We start from the raw sequence: 12,362 nt of genomic DNA, 5'->3' as shown, positions 1-12,362 counted from the left end.
GTTTACCATCTGAGGAAGTACCTCTAATAGTGTAACAAGCTGCTTAACGAGAACAGCATGCTATACATTAAATAGAGGAGAACAATCTAAATAACATCAAGGTGGCCATGCACAGGCAAGCCAGGCATTCAGAGTCAAGGTTTGACACTGTTCTGAATACCTGCCATTGTGCGGAAAAGAATCGGCAAAGGCACAATGGGATAAGAAGGCCGGAGCATCTTCGCTTTGATTTTTCCCTTTACTTTGCGTTCCCGTTGCAAGTTACATGCTTAAAAATCTCTTCTTGTTATTCCAGAGAGGGCTTCTTAAAAAAAAAAAGAAAAAAAAAAGGTGCTTCGTATCCAAAAGTCTTTGCAGGACTCATCATGAACTGTCAGTCACCCGTTTAGCCATTCATTGAAAAACAAGATCCGTTCATTTTGACAGAGCTGTCTATTTTGCAAACTCCTATTGATATTTATTCACAACACGGGCCATCGCATTGGTACTAATGGGTGCTCCTAGCAATAGAAAAGCTGAGTTAAAAAGCCCAGCTAGACAACCAGCACTGCCAACACACACTTCTGGGGTGGGATAAATCCCTGTGCTATGATGACATACATGATCTTATTACCCTGCAAAGAAATATTAGTTTTTCTGACCTCTTATATTATAAAAAAAGTATGCTGATTGAAAGGAGATAACTCCAGGTCCCAGCCTATGTTTATGTGAAGAGCACCTGCAAAGCTTCACATTAAATACCAGCTGAACGGATGGCTTTTTTATTATTTTAACAATCAAAGTTGTTTCCCGTAATTAGCTTACATGGGCGTTTTTGCCTCTGATGTTTTTGTGATGTTTCCCATGGAGCAAAACTGCTGAAAATCACATTTCTTTGGACATTTTGCTTATTAATTTTATTTATTAGCCAAAACGATTCTACCCTGTGTTATAAACAGCGGTCCAAAACCCAGAGACTTGGAAGGTGAGCGTACAGGTAATACCTCTTGCACATCAGAAAATGAGGGGAAGAGTACCCGGAAGAGCGTGCTGGCTGAACTTGAAAATAAAAATGAGGGAAGGTAGAGGAGGATAGGATAGACTCCTTGACCTGAAGATATCTTTCCGAGGAGACCATCTGTCATAAATCCAGCAGGGCCACACTCATTAGGGATTGAGATGATCAATTGGAAAAAGGATTTTTAAACTTAAAAATTGTATGACAAACACGCAACTTTGGCAGGGGACTTCCTAACCGAGTCATCAGAAGAATTGCTTGGCACAAGATCTGGGATTAAACAAACATGTTGAGGCAACAAACTCCCTTTCTCTCAGCACCATTAGAGAAGAATTCCTCTTTGTCTGCGTTTCCTGGTCACTGGGAAAATGTCAGCGCGTAACAAGTTTGGAGCAGAGTTAAACCCTTTGGGTTTGTCCTGGAAACGTGCCCCTGTCTTAGAGAGCAGCACACACGTTGCGCTATATCTGTGTATCTGCTCGGAGACACAGGTGTCATTAATGAGCACGAGATTTTGCATTGAAGGGGAATCAAAGAGCATTAATATCTGTTCTTGCTCTGTGTAGGTACACACCGTGAATTTCAATGCGATTTAAACAGCTTGTTTGTTCATTTGGTTGATTTTTGGAGGCGGTGTTTGGGAAGAAAACCTTTGGCTGTGCTCTGACTTCAGTCTGATGGACTGTATCGTCCGTGAACGGTGATTAGCCGGCTGCTCGTGCCAGGTGGCAAAGGTTAGAAATGGGCCGAGTTTTTGCAAAGCTCTCGTGAGCTAGAGAAATATTTCACAGGCTGTTGTTGTTAAATAATTAATGATTGCATTTCAGCGCTGTTGTTGTGTATTTAAAGTGGGCCCGTCTCCTGCAGGGGCATCATCCTGGGGCGTACACCCGGTATCGCTTGCACTGAAACTCCTGAAGAACGGGGGGCAAGTGGAGCGCGTTGACTCAACTCTGCCATGATTGACACAGCCCCAAAAAGCGTGTTCCGTACTTTATGAGCGTAATGCAATTTTCTCGCTCACTGCAGCTCGTAATCACTCTTGTGGACAGTGAAATTACTGTATACACCCACAGAATTAAATTTATTGCACCGCCCTCCCCCCTTACAAATGTGCTGATCGCATTTCTGCAGGGAGCGGGGGGAAGGGGGGAGGCCAGCCACCCTCGCACCCTCCACTCCCCTGGTTCGACAGAAAACAAGACTTGGAGTTACGTGGGTAGTTGTGGGCAAAACTATAAATCCTCTTTGGTGCCCGGTAGCAGCCTTGTTGGCTGCAAAGAGTCCCAGAATTAAGCCACAGAGCCTGCGCTGTCCTGCCTGGAGGAACGCACATGTTGGCAGAAACAGGGGGGTCTCTCCGGGTTGGATATGCCTGGGGCAAGAGACTTGCCTTGCTGCTCCGTGTTCGGTGCATGGAGCAGCGCTCTGCCCCAGGCAGCAGCTGCGGGGCCTTTCATAAGCGCCCAGTCTGTTTGCAAGACAGCATTTTAAATGCATATATATCTTTGTCAGGGAAGCTGGCAGCGTCTGTCCCGTCGGGTGCCCCTTGCAGCTCCTATGGTTTAAGGTGAACTCAATAGTCAAGTGTGATTTCTAAGCAATGGCAGGCCTACAGTTGGGGAAGTGCTATGGGAATCGTTTGAGATGAAAGGAGCTATATAAACGTAAAGCATTAATTAAGGGCAGCCATTTCAAAATAGATAATTAGAACAAGAATATCGAGTTGCCCTTGGGATAGTTTGTTTTGCATACAGCCCTGTTGAAAAGTAGCCAATTTAGGGATGGAGAGTGACAGCCAACTGGTACAGGCTGTGCTAAGCAGCAGGGTAGGCAGGGGAATTCATAGCCCAAAGTTTCAGAACAAACTCCTGACTCAGGGAGAGCTGCACGTGATCCCGAACGTACGTGCACAAGCAAGCAGGGACATGCTGGGATAAAGAAACCCAGTCCCGTTCCCCAAATTGACAAGTTGTTCTGGTAACGGGGAGGAGGTAGATTTTATAGACTATTGCAAGACATCGGGCTTAGTCTTGTGTGACACTTTGATTGATTAGTTGGCAATGTGCATTATCAGTAAAACATATGTTAATTTGATTGAGAAATGAAGAACTGGTAGATCCCTAATTAGTCATTGGGGAATCATCACAAATGGGGCATGTCTAGAGGTGGGGGCCAGAATACACAGTTTGGTGCCGTCCCAAAGTTGCTAAATATCCTTCACGAATCGAGTCAAAGTGAACCTGAAATCACTGCCGATTAAAATCTGCGGCTAACCCAAAGGATCGGCAGAATGGTACGTGAGGATAGGATAGGGAAGTCCTAGAGAGTGGTCTGAGTTGGGGTAAGTGTTTTAATTTAATACAGCCAAATGCAGATTTCAACACATTGGAACAGTGAACGAGAGGTGGGAACGTTTCCTAGCAAAGGATTCTTGGGGTCCAAGGAAACCAGCAACTCGGCCTGAGTTCCCAGTGCCCGAAAGGGGCGAGGGCATGCTTGGGTGGACAGGTGTGAGCAGGAGCAGGACGATGAGTCTCCCTCTGGAAACAGTGCTGCTGGGTTGGTGCTGGGACCTTAGTGTAAATCTTCTGCCTGTACTTCTAAAAGGATGTTCAAAGCAGAGTAGAGGCACGGAAAGTCTGCAGATATGGTTAGGGACAAAAGTGGCTCAGGAGGAGAAACTTGGATCTGAGTGCCTTTTTTGTTTTCTCCAAGGGGAAAAAAAATCTGGGTACCAAAAGGGCTTTCTGACAGTGACTAAGGGAGGGGTGAGAGTCCTTGCCACAAGACATCTTCCAGTCAAGGCGAGTGTTGTTTCTGCAGGGGATCTGCTAATACATACGCTGGGCTGCACTGGCTGGCTTACCGCGCTGCATTGGTAGGTGTGGTGCCAGTAGGTCAAGGGCAGTGACTCTTCCCCTCTATTCAGCACTGGGGAGGCCGCATCTGGAGTCCCATGTCCAGTTTTGGGCCCCCCATAACAGAAAGGATGTGGACAAACTGGAGAGCGTCCAGCGGAGGGCAACAAAAATGACTGTGGACTAGGGGACAAGACTGGTGAGGACAGGCTGAGGGAACTGGGATGACTTAGTTTGGAGAAGGGAAGACCAAGTGGGATTGAATAGCAGCCTTCACCTCCCTGCAGGGGGTTGCAAAGAGGATGGAGCTGGACTGGTCTCAGTGGGGGCAGATGACAGGACAAGGAGCAATGGGCTCACGTTGCAGCAAGGGAAGGTGAGGTTGGATATTAGGAAACACTCTCTCACTAGGAGGGTAGTAAAGCACTGGAAGGTTACCCAGAGACGTGGTGCAATCTTCATCCTTGCAGGTTTTCAAAACCTGGCTAGACAAAGCCTTGGCTGGGATGATGTAGCTGGGGCTCGTCCTGCTTGGAGCAGAGGTTGGACTAAATGTGACCTCCTGAGCTCCCTTCAGTCCTCATTTCCTATGATAATCAAACACAGACTGTTGAACTCAGTAAGGTGAAACCTGTTTGGCTTCGGATGCAGTGGAGGTCAGACTAGATGATGTAGCGGTCACTCCTGCCCTTAAAGACTACAAATAGATATTAACTTTTTTAAGATCTCTTCTGACAGAGAGGCTCTGGGAGCGGTGTGATAGGTGACTTAGGCTCTTTGGAAAGGAGAAGCATTTGGGTTAGTTTTATAAAAAAACCCAAGTGTTGACAAGACAGGAAACAGCATGGTTCTGCGTAATGGCGCAGAGAATTGGGGCCAGCCTTAGGGCTCGAGTGCACACATCACAAGCACTACAGACTGTACGTGGGTATGTGGCCAGGCAGGCCAGCCGCGACCGTGCAGGGACATCCTCATTGGCTTGGATGCTGCAGGCTTGGCGTTGACCTCCAGCGATGGGCAGCGTGCCCTGTGCAGCCAGGAGGTGAAGACCGATGCTTGGGTCCTCTTGGTATGCTTTGAGATCGAAGGGGGATATTGGCACCTGCAGGCTGAGACCAAGCCAAGCGCACCCCTGTGCCAGCAACGAAGCGCTCCTGAGAGTGGCGGCATTATAGCTTCATCGTGACGATCTAGTTGGAGGAATCTTTAGCTTTTTGGTTGCTCATGAAATTAAAAACCTAAGTTTGGAGGCTGAGGGGGGGAGACACACCTTGTGATTTTTCACCTCCTGACTCAAAGATCATGCAGTGTCACGCCGGGTCCGGCACATTTAAACTGTAATCAGTCAACAAGGGGAAAGAGCCAGCTTCGGCCTCACTTCTTTTAAAAGCAGCTTTTCTTCTACTTTTTCTGGCAAGAAATGTGCATTTTTTAAAGAAATCTCATAAAATCCAAAATGGTTTTGTAATAAGTTTTTCAAATTGGTTGCTGCTGCTGTGTGACCTTTAGACAGCTGGTATTTAACCTTGTATATTGCTTTAGCTTTTGAATTAATTTAGCTTAATAAAGGGGCCTTATTAAATTAGTGGACCGTTCTTTAAAAAAACAAACAAAAAACACCCGCTAGGAATAAGTGCATTAGGAAGTAGCTTCAGATTGCTAGATCTAATTGACTATCAATGGCATAATACTGTGGTCAAGATGCATAGAATTGCTTTGTTTTTATGTAAAAATCCTGCCGTATAATGACATAAAGAGGCTCCCAGTTTCGATCTCAGGGTGGTTAGATGGCACGGAGTAGCAAAAGTCTGTTCACTGTTGGCCTCGTGCCTTACCGTGCTATCTGCGGTACGCAGGAACTGCCCCGGAGGCTAGTTCCACAGGTCTTGTTAATTAAGCGAGTCTTGAAATGTAGCCATTTAAAATAAAATATTGAATAACCAATAAATCGTTGTGGCAGATATTCAAAGCTGCCCTAACAATCGAACCAACCTCAAGCTGCTTCTTAAAACATCTAGGAACCCCCCAGTTGTGCTTGGTCCCCCCAGTGCCGGGCATTGAGCAAACCCATGAGCCAAAGGTCTCTCCAACCAAACCACCCTAAAATACCTCTCCCTAGGGAGAAGAAGAAAGAAAATCCTTACCTCAAGGAGGGAACATTTTCACTTTAAGGGGAAATTACTGCATTACAGCCTTATTAAAATGTCAGGCCTTCTGAGCATCCAGTTGGCCTTTCAGTCCCATCCTAACTTTGAAGTACTTTCTAATTTCATAAAGGTCTTCCATAATAATCAGTTTTTGGGGAAATCCAACTTAGTGGGACGTTCCCCTGTGAGATTTCTGCCAGAAAGGTTCCTTCCCCATGCGTGTATTTATGTTGTATTAATAAAACCCGGAGCACCAGCCCTTGGAGAGGCAGGCAAAGGTTTTATAGTAAGTACGTCAGTTCTGGGAGGACAATGTGTAATAGGAACGTAGAGCAGGAGTAACTTGGCTTTGTTTTTGTTAATGAAGAGTACATGGGGGAGAGTCCTGCTTTACATAATTTTGAAGTGAAACAATCAGTAGCATATACTTCATCCCTGAGATGGCAGATCTCTTCGATGTTCCCATTGATTTGCATATATAATTGGCAGATGGTAAACAACTCATTAGAAACACTAAAAAATTATCTAATGACAACCAAAGTGGTGCAGCAAAGAAGCAGACAGCAGCACAATTTGTTTTGTGTGCAACTTGCTTGGTACAGGGTGTTGGCCAGGCATCATCCTTCATGCTCGTGTGTGTGTGTATCCAGCATAGCGGGGCTCTGACATCTGACTGTGGTTCCTCTGTATTGCCACAAAACAAAGACTAATAAGTGGATAGCGCAAAGAAAAAACAGTTTTTGACTGGGGACAGATTTAGCTTGACCACGGTAGGAAAAATATAAGCCTGACAGAAGCAACTCTTGGCTTGCTTGCAGCATTGGGTGTAGTTTAACTCTTTCCCCCGCACCGAAGCATTGCTAAGCTTTCCAAGCTGCTAGGGCTCTGAAGGACTACTTGGGTTGCAAAGCGGAGCACAGAAAGTTCGGTTGTGTATCCCAATATTGCTTTTGCCTTTCCTCGGTCTGCTTTGCATGTTCGTACCACAGTACATTGCAAAGCAAGGTTGCCACTCTCAGACTTGGACCTTATTTTGCCTTCCCATGTAAGGGGAATCCATGCCGACGAGTATCTAACTCAGACTAGATGCCTGTTCCTATCCACACTGGGAAGGCTCTAGTATTATGAGGCAGAGTTGAGCCATGAGCCAGATCCTAACATACTGCTGGTTAGCACACAATCATAGACAGTGAGGGTTGAAGGGAGCTCAGGAGGTCACATCTAGTCCAACCCCTGCTCCAAGCAGGACCAGCCCCAACTACATCATCCCAGCCAGGGCTTTGTCTAGCCGGGTCTTAAAAACCTCCAAGGATGGAGATGCCACCACCTCTCTGGGTAACCTGTCCCAGTGCTTCACCACCCTCCTAGTGAGAGTTTTTCCTAATATCCAACCTCAACTTCCCTTGCTGCAGCTTGAGCCATGTCCTGTCATCTGTCCCCGCTGAGAACAGTCCAGCTCCATCCTCTTTGCAGCCCCCCTGCAGGGAGGTGAAGGCTGCTATTCAATCCCCCTCAGTCTTTTCATCTCCAGACTAAATCAGCCCAGTTACCTCCACCTCTCCTCACCAGTCCTGTCCCCCAGCCCCACAACCATTTTCACTGCCATCCGCCGGACTCTCTCCAACTTGTCCACATCCTTTCTGCAGTGGGGGGCCCAAAACCGCACACAGGATTGACTGTCCTGGTTGTTCAGGATTGGCTGACTTTTTTCAGGTCATATCTGGAACGCTTGCAAGAGTTACTCTTGGATATTTCTTTTGCAGCTCACAAACATTAAACTGTATTGCTCGGAAGGTCAGCTGGTGTTTTCAAGCATGTTAAGTTTTATATTTTCCAGTGTAGTATGATTTTGTGTCTTTAAAAAGTTACAGTTGTGCATCGTGACCTGGTAAACCAGCATATGGATGCCATATTTTTAAGCCCTGGCGTCATGCCTTGTGGTTTCATAGCTGCTAGAGGGATTGGTGATTGGGATTAGTTTATTAAATGCATTTGTGGTGTAGCTATCCCAGGAGAGGATTTACTGGTGTAGTTTATTCCATTGCTGAAAATTATGAGGGTTTAAATTGGTTAAACCCAGCCATGGATTTTTTTATCTCCATTATTCCATAGGAAGCATGTTAATGAGTTAAACACTGTTAATAAAACGCAACAAGCCAATAGTTTCAGCAGTAGTGACTCTCGAAGGAAATAAAAACGTCTAAAGTGTTTCGACCTTTATGCATACTGATTTTTTTTTCCCCTGCCTTCCCCTATTTCTTCCAGTTGAGTAAGTTTCTAAAAAATATATATGGCTTAATGGCATTTGTAGCTTTGGATTGATTTTTTTTTCATGCTGATAACATTTTAGCTACAGTTGAAATTGTGTTTTTAATCTGTATTTTGGTAGTTGAAGGCAATGCATTTCTTATTAATTGTGGACTCCAGCCTTTTTTCCTACAGGGCCTTTCTAAAGGATTTCTGAGCTGCCTCCCTCGATATAAACTCTTTAATCCCCTGTGTTTGTTTTAGGATTTACAAGAGTTTCATTTGGACTAGCTAAAACCTTGGCTTGTTCAAACAAAGGCAGCGGCATTTGATTTCTCTCCGTCTTCCCTAACAGAAGTGCTTCCAGTAGAGCCCAACATATATTAATATGCAGTGGCACAAAGTATTGTCATACAGTAATATATGATACATGATAAAATGTATCAATTCTGAGCACCACAAATATCTCTGGTTTCACCTCAGCATGAAGGCAAATGAGTTCCCTTTAGCTTGAGTGAGTTCGGAGATAAACTTCACTGTTACAAAATGCATTTCCCAGGAAGCGTTGGGGCTGCGCTCGGAGTAGGAATCTCTTATCTATGCGTGTTACACATTTTGGTGTTATTAGTCCATTTAATTTGAGAAAACCTGGGTTTACTTACCGAGCAGATGAATGGGATGGTGGGGGAAAGGGAAGACGCAGCACTGATGACTGCCTCGTTTAGGGGTGTCGATGCATCTGATTCTGTTTGACGAGATCATTTATTAAACATCCTTTTTTGGTTTTTTTTGGTCACGCAGATAAGCCTGAAGTGCGGGTTTCGAAGAATTACCCGGTGCAAGGCCTAACAAGAGAAGGGGAGCCCCTCGAACTGTCCTGTTCCGTTTTTGGAAAACCACAGTAAGTTCAGGTCTCCGCGGGTCGCCCAGCGCTGCTCGTGTCGGTGCAGAAGAAGGGGCACATGCATGCCTTAGCTTCTTGCTGTAGAAATCACCTGCCTGAGACTGCAGGCAAAATAGTTAAGCCATAAAAACATGGAGGGATGAAAGGGAAATGCTTTGTGGATCTGGACGTCAGCCCTACTATGAGACCGCGAACTGGAACTTGTATCACTTTGAATAGAAAAGAGTTCAAAATAGTCTTTTTTTATCACACAACTCTTCCTGATTTTATTTTTGGGAGGGGTTTGCAGTGTAGGATATGGTTGGGATTTTTTTTCCTTTGGGATCCTTACATGCAATTTAGTATATGATACAACAGGACAAACATTCGTAGACTGTCAGGGGCTGGAAGGGACCTGGTGGATCATCGGGTCCAGCCCCCTGCACTAGGCAGGAAAAGACAAGTGGGGTCAAGTGACCCCAGCGAGATGACCGTCCAGTCTCCTGTTGAAGATGTCCAGGGTAGGTGACCGCATCACCCCTGGAGGGAGCTTATTCCACAGTCTGGACACCCTGACTGTGAATTCAGACATCAAAGTTTAAATTTTCCCCTGTATTTGTCTCTCTGTTCATTTTCATTTAAGCCCTGTAGCCCTAGCCTCTCTTCAATAACGACTCTTCTGTTTCGGTCAAATACTTGTTCTCCCACCCTAATTAGCCTCTCAGCCTATCGTTTATGATTAGCCCTGCCCTCACCTCCTTGTTTTCTTCAGGTTCAGTACTTTCCTCCGCACTCCCTACAGCCTGGCTACGGCTTCGGTAACGGGTCCAGAACTGAATCGGCTTTTCCAGCTGTGGTCTTAAAGCCATTTAGTTGGAGGGTTTTACCTCTTTGTGCACTGCCAGGAAGTATAGGCAGCTGAGTACTGTGGTGGCCTTTTTGCTGCCATTTTGCATTGTAAATTCACATCTAATATCCTGCTACACCACAAATCTTATGCCCAGAGCACAGCTGTCTTAGGGACAGACACTCTTGCTCCGCTCTGCATCCCAGGATTTCCAAGTGTTGGGAACCGCTAGGTCTTCCAGAAGTGAAGCGAGGTAGGCTGGAAGCAGCATGCCCTTTTCACGGATGGGATACTGGAGCAGGCGGCCCAAGGGAGTCTAGGCACACGGCAGGGTTAGGTAGGAGTGGAAGTCAGGACTGGTCAGAAATGCAGGACTTCTGCTTGTCGAACCTTCAAGATTCTGCTAATGTTTCGTTTTGCCTCGGGATGAAAGTAAGTTTTGAAGTGGGCATTTGCTGACGGGGACAAACCAGGTTTTGTCCAAAAATTCCCGCTAGTGCTATTATCAGGCCAAGCTCTAGCCTAGTCCATATTTCCTCCTGCAACTTGGGTACAGAGTAAGAATGTGGCTGCCTGATGGGCATGTGTTTGAGCAAAAGTTGCATTCAGATCCTTACATTTGTCCAAGATTTAGCTGATGCTTTAGCCAAAGAAATCCCAGACTTTCCTTCAACTCCATTTTGTACTTGCTTGAGGGGGTGGTTCATTTTGGGGGTTTTGTGAGTTGGGCTTGTTTGGTTTGGTGAGGTTAAAGGGCAGTTACATCATAGGCTACAGACTCATTTCTCTCCCTAAAGGCAAAACCAACTACAAAAAAAAAAAAAAGCTCCAGGCCTCCCTGCTTTCATTTAAAGCCTATATTTGAGTAAGTTGCATGCCTCTCTGTTTTGTTTCTAGAGGGAAAGAAGGATGCTGTCGAACAGGGGGGCAGTAGCTGCATATATTCTTACTTCTCTCATTAGTGTTTATATCTACACTGATGCTCTTTCTCTAGTCATGCTGGCATGGCTGTAGGCAGAAACTTGTTACTCTGCAGATCTCAATCCTTCTAGACTGCTTGTATATTTATTTCAAGATACTGCATGCAGCTAACAAGGCATTGGGAACTTGCAGTTAGATATTCTATTTTTTTAAAGTCATTTTATTGGGTAGTGGCAGCAAACTCGATGGCTTCTAAAATAGGAGAATGCAGATTTGCTTTTAGATGCCATTTTAAAGATGCTCATGTTGAAAGGTTTTTAAAGTCCTGTGCTTGGGCTGTCTGGTGGTCAGGCAGCGTGCTACATCACTAGCTCTGGATGAGGCCCGTGTGCCTCGTCCCTCCCCTTTTGCATCAGAAGTGTTTACAGCCCCGTTTCTGTTCAGAGTATTTTTAGACCATATTCTGGTGCTCGCTAAGGGATGGGTTATTTGCAAGGGGGCTGTGTGGGAATACCTTCTTAAGTTTTCATGACAGTAGTCATCTAAGAGGCATCATGTATTTTTTACATGGTGTGCTGCAGAACATTTTCTCAATTCCAGATTTTGATTTGGGCCTCTCTTTAAAAAAAAAAACCGTAGAAGAAAATCCGTCAGGAAACCTTATTGCCATTTTGAGACTTAGAGAAATGACAGTTCCCTTGTCTGGCTCTGCAGTACCCGACTAATGCTGTTCCCTGAGCTATGCAAACCTGACGTTCGCTTGAGTGCCATTAGCAGGACGTGAACATGGGCTGCCAAAGGGAAAAGGACTAATTCCCTCTGCCCTTTTTTGGAGGGTTTTGAACTCGCTGAAATTTAGCAGTTCTCTTAATGTGGCTCACATGCCTGAGCAAGTGTTGTCCAAGAGCTCAGAGCTGCTATGCCTACCAGGACAACCTCTCTAGCATAGGCTTCAAGCAGTTGGGTTTGGGTTCCCACCTACTTAATTACATCCTTATCTATTAATGAGCTTTTTCCTGCTTGTGTGAAACTGTTTCAAAGCAACACCAAAAAAGTGACACCCTGAGTATATTGTCCAATTGTAGATTAACTCCAGCGGCGTGTGGATCAGGACTAAGCAGAGGAAGAATCTTGTGTTATTTCTTTCTCGTGTCTCTTGATTTAGGTCTTCTGCTGTCATGTAATGTTTGTATGTGGGTGAAATGCTGAGAAGACCGGCTTGTCTGTAAGAATTAGTAATACAACTGTTTCTCCCCTTCCTCCCTAGGCCTACGGACATGAGATGGTTAAGAGTAGATGATGAGATGCCTCAACACGTTGTACTGTCTGGTACAAACCTTCTCATTAGTAACCTAAACAAAACAGATAATGGTACATACCGCTGTGAGGCTTCAAACGTGGTGGGGAAATCATATGAGGATTACATGCTGTTTGTATACGGTACGTGAGAAAAACCATC

At 45.3% G+C, this 12,362-nt stretch overlaps 1 protein-coding gene across 5 annotated transcripts in view; it reads left to right on the top strand.

Annotated features, from left to right (window-relative positions):
* Positions 1–12,362, top strand: part of CADM1 (cell adhesion molecule 1) — a 265,868-nt gene that overhangs the window by 211,430 nt on the left and 42,076 nt on the right. For all 5 annotated transcript variants that reach the window (XM_059719750.1, XM_059719748.1, XM_059719749.1 and 2 more), the window contains exons 6-7: positions 9,054–9,153; positions 12,171–12,343. In XM_059719750.1, coding sequence (XP_059575733.1) covers positions 9,054–9,153; positions 12,171–12,343 — 273 coding nt within the window. The remainder of the gene's footprint in view (positions 1–9,053; positions 9,154–12,170; positions 12,344–12,362) is intronic.

The sequence above is a fragment of the Alligator mississippiensis genome, chromosome 16, assembly GCF_030867095.1.
Source record: "Alligator mississippiensis isolate rAllMis1 chromosome 16, rAllMis1, whole genome shotgun sequence".
Taxonomy (NCBI): Eukaryota; Metazoa; Chordata; order Crocodylia; family Alligatoridae; genus Alligator; species Alligator mississippiensis.
Note: the sequence above shows the minus strand (reverse complement) of the source record. Positions and strands in the feature narration are given on the sequence as shown.